General features: G+C 36.7%; 1 protein-coding gene across 27 annotated transcripts in view; it reads right to left on the minus strand.

Annotated features, from left to right (window-relative positions):
• Positions 1 to 1,380: 1,380 nt before the first annotated feature.
• FAM184A (family with sequence similarity 184 member A) overlaps positions 1,381 to 17,008 on the minus strand; it is a 161,102-nt gene continuing 145,474 nt past the window's right edge. For 7 of the 27 annotated variants that reach the window (XM_005280166.5, XM_065588410.1, XM_005280165.5 and 4 more), the window contains 4 exons: positions 13,111 to 13,228; positions 9,213 to 9,317; positions 3,475 to 3,674; positions 1,381 to 1,732 (listed from right to left, as the gene is read on the minus strand). In XM_005280166.5, coding sequence (XP_005280223.1) covers positions 1,663 to 1,732; positions 3,475 to 3,674; positions 9,213 to 9,317; positions 13,111 to 13,228 — 493 coding nt within the window. In that variant the 3' untranslated portion in view covers positions 1,381 to 1,662. Of the gene's footprint in view, positions 1,733 to 2,415; positions 2,510 to 3,474; positions 3,675 to 5,075; positions 5,347 to 9,212; positions 9,318 to 13,110; positions 13,229 to 17,008 lie in introns of those variants that run through there. The other 20 variants (XR_010599606.1, XR_010599605.1, XR_010599604.1 and 17 more) reach the window with 12 other exon arrangements.

Below are 17,008 nucleotides of genomic sequence, written 5' to 3' on the forward strand. Positions count from 1 at the left end.
CAGAATGTTATAGCAAAATGATCTAGTGTGTTTTATTTCAGGTAACAGCCAAGAAATCTAACATTTTGGCCCAATATGGCTTTCTTTTAAAATTAAAAAGTTGCATATACTTACAGTTGAGTCCACCAACTACACAGAATCTGCTGTTTACTTTACACTATGGCAGCATGAAATTTTCAAGGTGAGTTATAGAAGAGATGTTTTCAAAAATTTCATTTAGAATATTTTATATGAAAACATACAAATTGTTCATTTATATATATACTACATATAAAACTTATTATAATTAGCAAGAGCATCTTTTACTAGATATTTGTTTGTATATAAAGGGAAATAGGATATAGTCAGGGCTTCAGAAGAAATAATGAAGATCTATGTGCTTTTGTATGTGCTGATTAAAACCTTATTTAAATAATAAATCAAAATAGTCCCTTGCTGTTTTTAAAGAGAGTTTCAGATTTAAAATACATTCATAAAACAAAGGTATTTTTCTCCCTGAGACTACCAGTGTTAATTATTTTGTGATAATCTTTATTATTTATATTTTTTGATAATTCAAAGACAGTAGGCTGGATTCTCCAGTCTGTTATAGGAGTTGTCTGGCAATGAAGTAACACTGGTGTCACACCAGTATAACGGACTAGAGAATCAGGCTTACTACCTGAAAAAGCCAAGTAGTCCATGGATTCATGTCAAAAGGTAAAAAAGAAATTTCCTTCATGTAGACAATTGGATACGGTTGAGCTTTAATAAAGTTAGGTTGGAATTTTATGTTAGACAGCTAGGCATTATGCCTTTAATAAAATATTTGCATACAATTGTGTGTATAGGGTTACTTTTAAAGCCTATATTCTGCCTGAAGGAGGATGTCCTCAAAATGCAGATTTCCTTTAATGATTCTTAGTTTAGTATCCCAAATGTTCCAAAGATCATTTGCCTTTGTAGATATTCATAAAATAAACAGGTAATTCATGAAGGCAGGTTCTGGTGAAACTCAACGTCAAATGTAGTAGTTATTTCTAGAGTGCAGAGTCTAATTAGCAGTAGGTAAGAAGTTAGCAAAAAAGAAAACGCTAAGTTTTTTTATGGTCTTGTCAAAGTCACTCAGTTCTGAAGGCCAGAAGTTAAACTATGTCTGATTTATTTCATATTCACCACTTTAAATGTTAGTAAGAGGACAATTTTTAAAGTGCTACAAAATAAATTTGGGATGGATTAAACATACCTTGCCCTAGTCTGATATTTTTTATTTCATTTTATTTATCATTGAAAGATTATTTTGATTTATTATAACCATGCAGTACATTGCTTTGGGAGGAGGGGGAGCCTTCCTGCAACCAAAGAAAATGTATTTATAGGAAAAATGGGGAAAGCCTTATGTTTGTTCTACCAAAATTTATTATGTAATAATTACAAAGTTTAAAGACTCTTCCATTTTAAATAAAAATAATTGATATAATTACGCACATTATATAGTATCATGTCAAGTGATTCCAACAAATACCACATGAAATACAGTGCATTTTCAAATCAGAGAGACAAATACTTTCTCATTCACAGTGTTTGACATAGTACAGGAAAGCTTGTTCACATAGGGTTTACTTAAAGACATGCTCTTATAAACAATCCACACCACGCTATGCCACAAAAAAAAATTCTCTCTCAGAATGTGAAGTATCGGGCAAACCATTCCTGGCGTTGTGGATCTGGTGAAGCTTCAGTCTGAGGAGGGCTAAATTCATAAAAAGAAAAAAAAAATTTAACCCAACACCAAAATAAAGAGTGCAAAACGTCTGGAAAAGGCACAGAGAATACAATACGCAACACAAATGATCCAAATATCTTTTCATAAATCAAATATCACATACTGTAGTATATAGTCTAGTTTAATGTCCCTTTGCAATATCTGTGATCATCCACTCCATTGGAGAGCATCAGCAGCACAGACAAATTAAGAAGCCACATCGTAAGGTGGAAAAATATTTGGAGATAATATTAATTAAAATCATAAAGTTAACTTTTTTTGGATAAAAATTTTTTGTTGGGGGGGGAACTTTGGAGGGTCCTCTTTTAGCATCCTTTTCTTCTAGGAAAGATAGTTTTCAGAAGTATGATGCAAGCATCACATTCTTAGACATGTGCTTAACAAAGACTAGTCAGTAACTAAACAAAAATACATACTATTTTAATATTTTACATAAATCAAACCGAAATATTATTTGTATCATTTCATGCACACAATTTAAAAGACATTAATTATATACTAGGAACAAGGAAATTGGTGCATGGCAAACAAGTTTCCCCCCCCCTAAAACATGCTAATTCAGTAGAATTATTAACAAGAAAAATGTATGTAATTTTAATGCTAGATCAAAATTCTTTGGACAACAAAAATTAAGAACAAAATAATCCTACCGTTTTACTGGGGTAATACAAGGCACGAAACAATTTGCAATGGAAACTCCAGCATCACAATCCATGAATTCATGCACATGCATGTTACTGACGTCTGAGAAGACGCATGCATATCACATGCACAGGGAAAAATAAGCAACACAATGTATTTAACAAAAGTATATTTTCTTAAAACAGAATGTTACTACTTATTTATTTTTAATTCTATAATTTCCCACTTCTACTTTTAACACTTGTCAGAATTGTGTCAGATTTACCCATGTAAATCATAAGGGAAGGGAAACAACTGCTTGTCCAACTGACACTTATGCCATTGCTTTGATTTGGAAATAAAATGTGTTGTAGGAATAGGATAGCAAGCAATTCTACAGATAGAGAACACCACTTCTGCAGTGCACTCAGGATCCAAGCACCTAAAGCCTAAAGACCTGAGTCTTCCCTCTTAATTCATTTGTTAAATTAATAGTGTAATTCACTCTACCATCCCTTTCAAAGAACTAATCCTGGAGATTTTAATGCTAATTTCTATTTCTGGAAAGGCAGCATTAAAACACCCAACCATGCATATTTCCTATTTCTGTACTAAACTAATGTTTATGAAAAAATTTGACAGAAATGAGGAAAAGGACCAAAAAAAAAAAAAAAATCAACGTACCACAGAAAACAATTTTGTCATATAAAAGTCATCACACAAAAATGAATAAAAAAATCCCTATGTTTTAAAAACAGTTCCCAAAGGACAACTAGTAAATCACACAAACATTTAAAACAATTGTTCATAAAATGTAAACAATTGGAAGCACATGAATCATATTAAGAAATATTAAAAGGTTTTAAAAGTTGAGGGTTCAAGACTTATAAAAAGGTCAAAAAATATTTCACATTTCAACTGGCTCTACAATAAAAAGGAATACTGTAAAGAGGTTACAAACAGAGCGTAAAAATTCCACAGTAATATTTGTACTCAAAGTGTTAATAAAGCAAGTGGGATTTTCATCTAAATAGGAATGCAAAATTTCTATGAGTTAAGAAAAAAAGGACTGGTGAGTCAGTGCTCACCTCAAAAACGTCTTGGGCTCTTTGGGTGGTATTGGCTGTGGAAGTGGTTTGCTGCTGTTGAACTCAATATCGTGGATGGGTGAATTAGGAATGGGATCCAGGCGGTTAGGATGTCCATTGCCCACTCCGCTAGATTCCAGAGCACTTAGATTGGGAACACTCACAAACCTGTTTGTTGATTTATCATTCTTCTTCTTTTGCTGCATTAAAAACAACAAATGTAAGGAAGGCTCCTTGCACCAGGACAGATGAGGAGATTGGTAGATAAGAAGGTTCCTTTATAGCTTTTTTCTTTATTTTATTTTTTTTGGATGGGAAGCAAGTTTTGGAGGGAAGTGGAATAGTTTCTATAATTGCACCTCTATTGTATTCCTTGAACAATGCTGAATACCATAAATTCTCAAAGGAAAATTAAATATTTAAGCAAATTTACTAAGGAATTCAGGCCTAGCTCAGCAGTCAATATGTATATTATTCTGATGGATTGAATGTACAGAATAAGATATTTTATTGAAAGGAGATGGGGAGGTAGCTAGTTCTCTACAAAATTATACTTCAGTCTGCTATCCTTCATTTCTACTTAAACACATTCTCTGGATTAGTGAAATAGTTGTGCTATCAAATGCAATACAGCAAATTCATTGGAGGGAAAGATAAATCTGTTCAATAAGTTTCACTTTGCCATTTAAGTATAGTTTGGTAAACAATTAGCTTTTGTCTTTGACCAGAAACTTAGAAAATCTGCAATTAAGGTACATTCTTTTATTAAAGCACTGATGACCCCCAAATCAATGGGTGTTATTACATTATTATGAAGGATATAACTGATCCTATACTGTATTTCAGTTCCTTGCCAGAAAGAGAAAAAAGCACAACCTTTTAGCTCTAAGTAGAATATTTCTAGCCACTAGATGGCACAACTAAATCAACTTTTCAGTTTGAAGTATCTTTCAACTTCAGCTGACAGTACTTCAAGTGACTCAAAGAGATAGATGAGAGTTATTGTAATATTGATTTTTTAGTATCAGTAACTTATTACCATGTAAAATGAATGATTATCTACTATCTGCCATGCCAGTACTAGCTTTATCTCCTACTCGCTGATTCTCTAGAACTTCTAAATATATGGAAGGTTCAAATCTTAAAAGTTTTTACAGCAAAATGGCCTAATGAGGCATACCATATTAAATATCTCTTCATTACTTCTGGATCATGTACTTCCTATTTACATAGTAAAAAGGTTATCATTAAAAATATACTCCACTTGATTTCAAATTGAAACTGAGTTCATTTTTTCTCACGAATACTATCTATCTATCTATCTATCTATCTATAGAACCCCACCTAAAGCACTTAAAAAAAAGTCTGGTTACTTGTAAAGTGTGCACATTTGATATGGCGTCCCTGAAAGACAAATGCACCTGTAACTCTGTCATAAAATTGTAACATACTCTTCAGAGCAGAACTGCATTTGAAATAAAGGAACGATGAGTTCAGGTATGGAAAAGAGTTGAATTGTAGATGCCCACATTGCCCTATTGATAGTGTCCTGTACTGTCAGATGAGAGACCTAGGTTTGAATTCTGGCCTCTTACCTGGTTGGCAGCTGCAGGTGCTGCTAATGCAGCACATTCAATGTTCAGAGAAAACACCTCCATAGATCAGCCTGAAACAACCACACTGAGCCAATATGTTCCAAAGGGGGTTACTCTCAGCGTTTCTCTCCCCCTCCCACTTGAATAAAGGTCAGTATAAACCACAGTCTTGATAGAGGGAACAGTAAAGTCCCTTTTTAAGTATAAGGGGGAAAGGTCTTCTGTTGAGAAGGATTAAATTAAGACTGTCCCGCTTTACCTCCTCAGGCAGTCTCTGCTGAAAAAACCAAGAAAACACTATGTGTGTGATAAAACAGATTAGTGAAAGTATCAGGGATTTGTCTGTAAAGTATTTTAGTAGTGGTACAAAAGAAATTATATTGTATTAAAGCTTTGTGCTTCATGGGTCATTTTTTTTCTGGCAGCTTTTTCTTATGTATTATCTTTAAATTTCCCTGAGTATATTCCCTACATCCAAGTGCTCAGGAAAAGTAAAATAGTTTCCCTTGTAAAATACATATAATAAACTAGGTTTCTGGAATTTTGCAAACAGTGCATTCTAGAGATACAAAGTGACATTTGGAACTTTCATTAAATTCACTCAAAACACTATAGAATCCCAGCTAACGTGACCATAGAGTACTACAGAGATCTACGGCATACATTTAAGAAGCTGTCAATTGTGCTGCAGTGGTTCTACCTAATCATGCCTCAATGTTCAAAGCCCAGAGAGCCATTTACAATTCCTGACCTAAGAGTCTCCTTTTCCCTCTAAAACTGTTCTCTAGTAACATGTACTTGAAAAACAAACAAAAATCCAATGCTCTCAGAGCAAGAGAGGCCAAAATATTTTGGCAAGGGGAGACAAAGTCATTACTAATTGAGGTGTTGGTCTTTAACTACCCAAGGACTGCTGTTCTCTCTCACTGACATCACCCACTCAAAACTCTTTGGCTTTTTGCCCACTGAAGCTCTTACACTACAGTTGATGGAAAATGCTCAGGTTTTTCATCCTTATATGTTGGGCTTTTTTTCTGCCCCTGTTCCTATCAACATATGTCAATGTCTACAGGTGCAAATGGACAGCACACTCACCTAGTTCACACTAGAACAGCTGCTGTATAGTGGGATAGGATCAGGGGGTAGCTTGTTAGTCTATCTACAAAAACAACAAGGAGTCTGGTGGCACCTTAAAGACTAACAGACTTATAGGAGCATGAGCTTTCGTGGGTGAATACCCACTTCTTCGGATGCATGTAGTGGAAATTTCCAGAGGCAGGTATAAATATGCAAGCAAGAGTGAGTCATGCTAGAGATAACGAGGTTAGTTCAATCAGGGAGGATGAGGCCCTCTTCTATCAGTTGAGGTAACACCTCATCTTTGCTGCTTTTACAGATCCAGACTAACACGGCTACCCCTTTAATAATTAACCGTACTGAATCCAGTCATTTTATAATAGAAGGTTGATGAAACAAAAACTGCCACAGAAAAATATTGGAGTGGGGGAAGGAGGTTAGATTTTGAGGAGGGGAAATCAAAGAATTTTTTTCACATCTAGTGTAAAGTAGCTTCAAGAAAAGTGGGGAAAATATATCTAGCAGTACTGGGAATGTGGGATTTCCATTACATACTAATTTATTTAATTAAAACTTAAAATGCAGTCAAAACTAAATACATAAATACTTTCACAATGTTATCTCCACTATGCTGAATGTAGCACTTCCCAGATCTTGATCATTTGGTTATTATTATGAAGAGAAACACATGAATAAGTCAAATAAAGATGCATGAGACAGAAGAAAAACAAACTAATGCCACTTGAATCTTCATGTTGCTATTTTGACTGACCACAGCTATATTTTATTAATACAATATTAGCTGTTATTTCCCCCCTTCATTTTAGGTTGTCTCCCTCAGTCTGACCTTCCTTTTTTGTTGATTATTTATTCCATTATCTCTATTCCAGTAAAAGTAGAATTTACAGTATGTTCAGTTTCAATAAGTTTTAATGCTGCTGTTTAGTCTGGCCAAGAGGAAACAAGCATCTCCCGAAATATTTTCCCCGTGGCTCATCTTCCAACAAATCACTTCTGCAAATTTTACGGCCTGATCCTATTTCTACTCCAGTCAGTAGGCATCCTTCCCTTGACTGCAATGTACACTGGGTCAGGCCCTTAGTTATGAATTCCCAAGTTGCTTCTTAACCCATGGATATCTTCTGTGCTAGCACTCTACACTGTTGGTATGCCATCAGCATAGCTTAGTATGGTGGGTTTTTTTTTAAATGGATAAGGTCACAATTATTCCTGATGAGCTAAAGAAAATGGTTTTATAAAGTTTGTATTTAATTTAAACTAGAAAACTAATATAATGTAAGATAATTAAAATCTAAAACATTGCTAAGTAATTATACAAAATCCAAGTTCTAGAAATCTTTGAATTCTTAAGGCTGGTTTATGGATTATGGCTCTGATCTTAAAAGGTATAATTGATAGAAGTACATGTCCAAATATTTGTGAGTGATCAGTCTGATGATCTGAGGCTGCAGAAGTTTGCGTAAGTGCTTCATAAATCAAAATGACAAAAAACAAAAACCAAACAAAAAAACAAACACCAACAATCCCAAACCAAAACAAAAAAAAACCCACACCAGCTAACATTCATAGTTAAACCTCAAAGGTTTAAAGACAATTAGTTGAGAAAATCTTCCAAAACTTTTGGAGCTACACTCCCAAGCCTTTATCTTCTGGCAGTGTGTAGGGTGCCTGTAAGCTACATATCACAGAAAAAAGCTCTGACAGGGACACAGTGGGGAAAGGCTCCAGGAATGGGACACTACGCTGCTAAAAATGGCAGTGTAGATGTGGGAGGCACAGATTGGCATGTAGAGAGCCCTTGTAGGGCACTCTACTCACCTAAGCCATGCTTTACCATCTATCTTGCTATTTGCACCTCTGTTAGTTGGGCATGCAGTGTCTGTATTTCTACATGCTCCTTTAAGTGGAGACCTCACCTTTATCTGGTTTAGGTGTCCACAGTTCTGATATTGTCTCTTTTAGGCCTAGGTTACCATTTTATTTAAATTTCTCACATGTTGAGTTTTCCCCACACAGAGCACTCCAGAGTTTACTGTGAGACCGATTTTAATGCAGCAGTGCTGCGGGACCTAGCTCACAAAAGAGCTTTACAGAGCTACTGGGCCCTGCAAAATATGAGGGACCAGGTAACTGACAGAAGGTATATGGGGGAGAGACAGGGAAATGTTCTTATATGATCTGATGTGAACCCTTAAAAAGGTTAGTTAAGGTAAGAGACTGATTTAACTCCATGAATGCAGTGTTTTGGCTTATTACAACAATGTATAACCCACTAACAACCATCCACAGCTGCCTTTCCTCCCTTTTCTCCCCCCAACCCCCATGACTGGAGGGGTGTTAACGAGCCACTTCTCCTTGAATGGTCCTCTGAAGTATGGGTTAACTACTTATGCTAAACAATCTTGTATTTAGTATCAGAGGGATAGCCGTGTTAGTCTGGATCTGTAAAAAGCAACAGAGTGTCCTATGGCACCTTTAAGACTAACAGATGTATTGGAGCATAAGCTTTCGTGGGTGAATAGCCACTTGTGTCAGATCTTGTATTTAGTGGCCACACTCTGATGTTTCCCAGACCTGAAGAAAAGCTCTATGTAAACTTGAAAGCTTGTCTCTCTCACCAACAGAAGATAGTCCAATAAAAAATATTACCTCACCCACCTTGTCTCTCTCCGGAACTAACATGACATTTTCAGACCATTGCTGCTCACTTTACTTGTATGTTATAATCCTTCCCCCTATATCTGTTGTCTATCTTATCTATTTAGATTTTAAGCTTTTTAGGGCAGGGACTATCTTTTGCTATGTTTTCACAGTAGCCAGCACAGTGGAGCACAATCTCAGTTTGGGTCCCTAAGTACTACCATAATACAAATAAATAATAATAAATAGAATACAGGCTAGCAATGAACTATATTCAGTGTTTTGAACACATCTGACAAAATATAGAGACTATCATGTTTCTCTCTTTCTTTCTTTTCTTTTTTTTACACTACGTATTAACACAGATTTCTTTTCCATTTTAGCAATAAAGCCTGTGAAGCCTACCTTCACCAGTGGATTAATAACTCCGACATTAGGGCTTGCATTAAACACTTTGTTGAAGTTTGTCTCTCTGTTGACTAGTTCTAGTTGATAGAATTTTTTGTCATCCTAATAAAGAAGAACAAGAAATACAAACTTCTCTTTATGCATTTTCCATTAGCTAATGGCAAGATATGTATATAATACTGTTTCAAACACATTCAGTTCTAAACCTGTATTCCTATATATTCCAATCAATCCATTATTTAAAATGTATTTATGTATGATCTTATATACAATTAAAGAAACACTAAATAATTTACATTAATGAGTTTCTGTTGTGTACATTTTACACTTGAGAGACAGCATGGTTTAGTGGACTGTGGATAGGCAGGGACCCACAATGCTTGATCTTTGTTCTGCCACTATCCTCCTGTGTGGCCTTGGTCAAAGATGTCCCCATCAGTGAAGCTGCAGTAAAAAGGCTGAGGAGTGATCCTTCTCAAGTGCCACTAATTTCAAATGCTTTACATTTTCAAAATGTTGTATGAACTTTTAACTAATGCACACATCATCCCTACGGAATTGCTGAGAGAGGCCCCAATCCTATGATATGCTGAGTGTCTACAACTCCCCAAATAAGGCTATTAGCAGCCTGACAGAATATTCTGATGTTCCTAATTCAGCAACGAGTACTTTGAGCTGTGAAGGTTCAGAGTAGTTGTTTGGTTGTAACCAATTTCCCCTTATTAAGCTGATTTGTCCCCATCCTCACCTGTCTAAAATCCTGTGTAAGGTCCTGTCCGATTTAAATCTTGTATGTATAGTCTATGACCAGAGGAACTTTTCCTTTTTCTTTTTTTTTTTTTTGGTGCCAAAAGTAAGGTAAATTGGACAAGCCATTTCTGAGATATGGAAGTTGGGAAAAGTAGATATGGCTTATATTTAGGACTTAATGCTATTTTGTCATGAAATATCTCAGAGGTAGCTTGACATAAAAACTTCAGATTGGTTTCTTCAAGTTCTTGAATGTCTATGATTTAAAAAAAACCTGCTTTTTAATTTTTTTAAGCTATTCGTTGCTGAATTAGGAGCATCAAACATTCCATCAGGCTGCTGCAGACTTAAGATCCACTAAACTTTGTAAAATTTGTCAAGAGTCTGACAAACTTAGTAAAGTTCAGCAAAGAACTGTCTGGTGTTAAAAATATAAGCACCACAAGGACAACTTATGTCTTCCTCTTCCTCTAAATTCATTGGTACAGTACAAATATTTTCTTGAAGAAAATGGTGATGGTATCCTTAACTCTCCTGAGGTCATATGGTTTTTAGCACATTACAAGACTGGGAGCCAAAAACTCCTATATTTTATTCTCATCTTAACAATATTGTGCACGTTCAGTATATAGCACTTCAATGGGCCAGACGATGAACCTCACAATTATGCTGAAGACCAGACCAACCCCATTTACAGCCACACTATTGTGCCAAAAGCAGCTCAGCCAGACAGGAGAATCCCATTATTTAGCTGTCTCACAACATTCCTATATATTATCCGTTTTACAGAATTCAGAAAGTTTAACAGACCTGTCCAAGGTCACATAGCAAGCAATTATAAAAGCTGGTTTAGAACCAAAGACTCCTGACTCCCAGTCCAGTCCTTCTCTAGTAAACTACTACAGGAAATTCACTTTGCTTCTATGGGATGCTTTCTACATAGTCAGGAATGGGTGGGAAACTAGGAGACTCTCAAGAATACATAAACTGAGATGGAATGGGAAGAATTAAGGGAGTGGATGTTTGGTAGTATTTTTCACTGAAAGAGAAGCAGGTTTAGAAACAAAATGTGAGAAGTTATAATGGAATATTCATGCTCTGATGAAGGATTTGTCTTAGTGATTTAAACATCTGATTTGAAATATCTAATTTTCCTAGAGTCACAGGTTCAAATCTGGGCAGGGTTAGCTTACTCCTCTATCTTCAAGGTCAATAAAACTGAGCTTCGGGGAATTTAGTATGTGGATTTTTCAAAAAGAAACATAACTGAAATTCTCCTCATCCACCACATTATTACTGTGTGCAGAACAGCAGAGGCCACATAGATGTGAAAGGAACAAGTAGAGCATAAGTCTCAATAAACCTGAGTTAGTGAAACTAGTGCTCCACAATAAAAGGTTATTGGGGAAAGGGGAAAAACACCTGCCCTTTCCAATATTCTCTGTCTTATTAGCAAAGGTACCCATATCTTTCGCTACATCACTCAGCATGCTCAGACACCTTACATTTTCACATTCCTCCCTCTGCCACCCACATCTCTCTTTCCTCAGTCCAATGGATCCAGCCCAAAATGGATGTGGCATTTATCTCAGTTGTTTAGCTAGCTGAAAGGTGGTAATCTTAGAACTAGCCATTGCTTTGAAGCTTTGGTTCTGCTAGTGATGATCTTCCAACCTAAAAACGTACAGTGTGGTGTCATTCAGCTATTCTTTGAAGGAAAAAGACACAACATCAAAGGAAATTCCAGAACACGTTTGTTAAGCCCTGAATAACTTCAGAGAAAGAAACATAATGTAATGTTGTGGTTTTAAGAAACACACATATCTGAAAGCCAGGAAATTCAGTTACACTTAGTTCTTCCTACTGAAAATATTGGAAAGTATGGAAATATAGTTATGGTACTCCAAACAACCTTAAGTCTGCCCTCATATCCCTGCTAATCATCCACTCAAAATCATAAGACAGTCTGTTTACATATGACAATTGGAACCACATATTCCTATCACACCGTAACATGTTCAACATACGAATGTATGCACCACCTATTCATTATACTGTATATGTGTTACCTACTCAACTGGAGACTAGTGTCTAGTTCACCTTCCCTTGACAAACAGCAACACCAACATTTTGCCTCTGGAGAGAAGAATAATGAATGGTCTTATGGTTAAGGCACAGAATTGAGTGTCGGGAGACTTAGATTTTAAGCTGGTCTCAATTGCTGTGTCTCAATTTCTTTAGCTGTACAATGGAGATAATAGTACTTACCTGCTTTACAGAGGTGTTGTAAAGCTAATTTACTTGTTGTTTATAAAGCATGTACATTGAGATCCTCAGATGGAAGGCACTATACAAGTGAAAAATATTATTGTTACACTTCATATATACCCCAAGACCTATAATATTTAACTCCCTTCCCCTCTTCCTAACAGAAAACTCTCACATGATTTTAATATTTCATTTTCCTCAGTGGTTGAGCTTCCTGGGCCTGCAGATTTTTTAATCCTAGTATTACTTACGGTTATCATTTGCATACTCTTTTGCAAAAGCCAAGGTCAATATGGTTTGAGATGTCCACAGATGCAGGCAAAACACCAGTGTATACAGGGTTTAACATACACTCAGTTACCAGACTTCCTGTCCATTTTTCAACATACCATCTAGCCATGGGAATATAGCTACCTTACATTGAGGGCACCTACAGGATGGTACAGATACAAAGGTGGAAGTAAAGTTATTTGGGATTCCTTAATTCTGTATTCCCATATTTTCCAATGCATATATGTTTTATTCTACTTAAGTAACCTTAACTTTGAATTTTCTGGCTTTCAGGCACTTACTCTTTAAGAGAATATTGTAATTTTAATAGAATATTGTAATTTTGAATTTTTTTTTTTTTGCAATTTACATTTTTATATATATTTACAATATTAAGCTTGGTCCTACAAACCTTTAGGCATGTGCTTAACTTTACTACTGTATTTCCAGTTAAGTCAATGGGACTACTGCAATAAAGTTAAGCATATGCATAAGTGTAAGCAGAACTGAGGCCTTAAATCCATTTTAATCAAGGTTTTTCAAGAAATTAGACTAATACTTATATCTGTTAATATATTAATACCAGAAAGAGCACAAAAAGTCTTACAATCAGTTTCTTTATGAGTTGGTCCCTCTCTGCAATCAGGTCTTTCAACTCTGCGATAAGCTGTAAATCTTCTGGTCTTGATTCCCTGTTTTGGTATTTCTCTTCCATTTCTTCTAAACTTCATAGGAGAGAAAGACACCACCTTTAACTTAATGTAGTCCAGAATTAAATTCAAAATGAATATAATCATACTGTGGATAAGTAGAATAAGTAATTCAATGGGTTATAAAAAATAAACAGTAAGACAATAATTTGCTTTACCCCTTATACATTAACATTTTTATTTTAAAATCAACCAAAATTACTGGTTAAAGAGGTTTTAGTTAATCTGAACTTCAACATGAACTACCATCTTTGCTATAACAAACAACATTTTGGGCAAGATTTTGAAAACTCATCATACTTTTTGTGCATGCAAACATTGGGCACTAAATAAAAGGCCTGGTATAGGCTAGGCTGAAAATCAGGCCCTCTGAGCAAACAAAAAATATATGCAGTGGAATCACGGGATGTTGTAGATAAGAGCGGTTCTTATGTGCTGTACAGAGACTAAACTTTAGTATCCAATATTATCTTAACTTGAATTTTGTGAAGCTGGCAATATGCAGCTCAGCTAGATTTATTCTGAGGAATGAGAAAAATAATAAAAATACAATGTTTCATTTAATAGATCACTAGACTGTACAGAGGTGTACGGAAGTGGTACTGAAGAAAGAGAGAAAAGAAAGAGACAAGGCTGGCACCATCTTCCTCAGCTCATGTGGAGGACAGTGGGGCAAAGATATCCAAAAATGGTGAAGACTAATCTGTAACTAATTCCTCGCCGCAAAACCAATTTAGCACCATGAGAGATGGAAATAAAGGAACCAGCTGTAAGAGACAAACAATAAACATCTGGATATTAGCATTTAAAGAGGAAAGTAACAGTTGATTAAGTTGAGAAAAATATGAGGAAACTTGAATCACAGTGGGAAAGCATTAAAGGAGAGAACTGAAATAAGCACGCCAATTTAGAGAACAGTTGTAGGAGAATTAGCACAAGGATTCTTGAATTTTTAGGAAGATATGAAGAAAAAAACTTTTGAAAGAGTTTTCAGAAGATAGCCTCAAAATACTATTTGTCACTATGACATTATGCTGAAATTCCTAACAGACATCAAATTCATGATGCTAAATATTGCCCACTAGAAAGTTACTTGCAATATGCATCTGCCAAATCCAACTTTCATGTAGGTTACTGCCTTGAGTTTCAGCACAAATACAGAGAATTTAACAAGTTTAGCAAAAAGGGAAAAATTACAATTTAAGGTATTTAGTCAGTCCAAATCTAATTCTACATGGCTTCCTAAGCTACAGATCCTTTCTCATTTCAACAGTATTTTCCCTTCAGAAGCAGGTATGTAATTTTGACTTTGGCCTTACGTGACTGCCTAAGTCTCAGGTTCATGAGAACGATGTTAGTTGATGAACTGAGCATATTCTATGCCTTTTTCTATGTCTTAGCATGAGACTGTTTATCCCTCACTAAATGATTTGAGGAAAAAGTTTAAATAAGTCATCTTGTTCAAACAAGGTGATAGCTTCCTTATGGTTTACCCTTTGGTGATGATGCGGGCATAGAGATCTCTTCCAATTGGTAAAAAGCAACAGAGGGTCCTGTGGCACCTGAAGAAGTGAGGTTCTTACCCACGAAAGCTTATGCTCCCAATACTTCCGTTAGTCTTAAAGGTGCCACAGGACCCTCTGTTGCTTTTTACAGATTCAGACTAACCCGGCTACCCCTCTGATACTTCCAATTGGTGAAGCTTCTCCAACAATGAAGGAAGTGAAGGCCTTATTACTAAATCAAGCAGTTGACTGGAGATATAGCAACTAACATGGAATGAATGCATGACCTTGGGGTGAGGAAATGGGATTGAGGACACCAGAACAGGGAGTAGCAATACATGGGAGGAAGAAACTTTATTTACAACTCTCCATATAATACACTGGGGTTCTCCCACCCCACCAAGCAGTTTATTGGTCTTTGGTCTGCCACCATGCATAGCTATGTGGGAGCTCCATAGTGCAAAAGGCCATGCATATTTTGGTCTGCAGAAAGCTAGTACTTTCTGAAACACTTCTTTCTGAGACAATCAGAAATCCATTGCCTTCAAATTCAGATAATAAAATTCTCACAAGATGAGACAGCCAAGACTACAGTGAGCATTTGAAAAACTAGTGCTTGCAAACCAAGCTTTATTTATGCCCCCCAAATAATCCCCATGTAGTTTAGTGATCTTATAAAATATTTTAACAAAATACTGAAAATTTGGACAATACAATTGCATCTTCAGATGCAGAAAAAGCTTTTGATTCAGCAGAATGGAAATACACTCAGTGGGTTTAATTTTGTGTATACATTTTCTGCTAGGATAAGCTATTGTAGACAAATCCCCAAAGTATAATACACACTTATGCACAGCTGCCACCCTATTTTCAGACATCTCAGGGAGCCATTTTCTATGTATATCAAAGAAGTACATGTAATCCAAACAATCCAAATCAGAGAAGCTAATTAATACTACCCCTCAAAGTTACATGAGCCAGATTCTCCAGTTCACATAAGTCTATTATGCACTGCACTCAGTGGGGCAAAGTGGACTTAAAGCAGCTGGAGATAGCTAGTAGAGAAATCCTTGAGAAGGAGGCTTCCCCTTTGGCATAGATATCTCCTTCGCCAGCTGCCCCCACAATGTCAGGGGAGAGAAGTGACATCCTGGGAGTGGGGTTATGGCACAGAGCACTCCACCTGACGCTCCACTGGCCTAGGGGCCTTATACCAGTGGTGTAAAGCAGAACAGCTACCTCACAGGTCTTCAACTTGAGCATGGGCCAAACAGCTCAGGATTAGGGAGCCATAACTGGCTCCCCAATGGTTCCCACCTCGGTGCATCTAAGAAAAGCTCAGCTGTAGCAAAAAATCTTGCCTGATATTTCTATTTTAATGGCAAATATGAAATAGATATACATTATTTTTGTATATAATTATTATTGTATTTTCAGCATCTCAAACATACAAGGGTAGGTTCATTAAAGCTGGTGCAGGGAGGTGAAAATTACATGTTTATTTGCCAGCATGGACCTCTGTGGTTCACAGGAGACTGCACTTCAGAGAAGTGAGGTGGCTTTTTTACTGCTGCCCTCTTGGGGGGAAACCTGTTATATAGGACCAATTTTAAAATCTCCCCATGGCCTCCACATAAGTTTGCTGGAGGAAGCTGCTGAGAGTAAAGGCATGAATTGGCATGTCCCCTGGTTACTCTCACCACAACTTATTACTGGCTAGTGTTGCCCACTTTTGGGACCATGCTAGCTCACTTCAGTGCTCCCAGAATAAGATAAGCTGTGGCAACTTTTAGTCTCCAGAACCTCCTCCCAGTAGACTTTTTGCCTCGAAATCTACCTACCAGAGTCTAAGCTAGCAACAGCTGGGACCCTGGGGTAAGATTATCTCCGGAAATTTGGATGGAAAGGCCCATGGGCCTACTTTTTCCATCTTGATCAGAAAACAGCAATTTAAGGACTATGTCATGTATTTAAGGCTTGTCTCTGTGTTCAGAGTGGAGCAGAGCTGCATTGCCCCAGGAGGTTGCATAATCCTACCCTAGTGTACACTTGGGCCATGCACCTAAAAGGATGGTCCCTCCCACTTCCCTTTGGTTTGTTCAGCCCACATGGCCCCACATCTTTTCCACCCTCTTTGGAAGGGGTATGCCCTGTTCTCACGTGAGCACAGGGACTGCAATCATGGCAGATCCTTATGAGGGCTGGGTAAGCGAAGCAGGATTTGAAAACTGTATACTCTGGAGTCAAACTCTGCTCTTAGCAGATCCGTGGGCTGTTTCCATCCCGAGTA

The sequence above is a fragment of the Chrysemys picta genome, chromosome 3 (genome assembly GCF_011386835.1).
Source record: "Chrysemys picta bellii isolate R12L10 chromosome 3, ASM1138683v2, whole genome shotgun sequence".
Lineage (NCBI taxonomy): Eukaryota > Metazoa > Chordata > Testudines > Emydidae > Chrysemys > Chrysemys picta.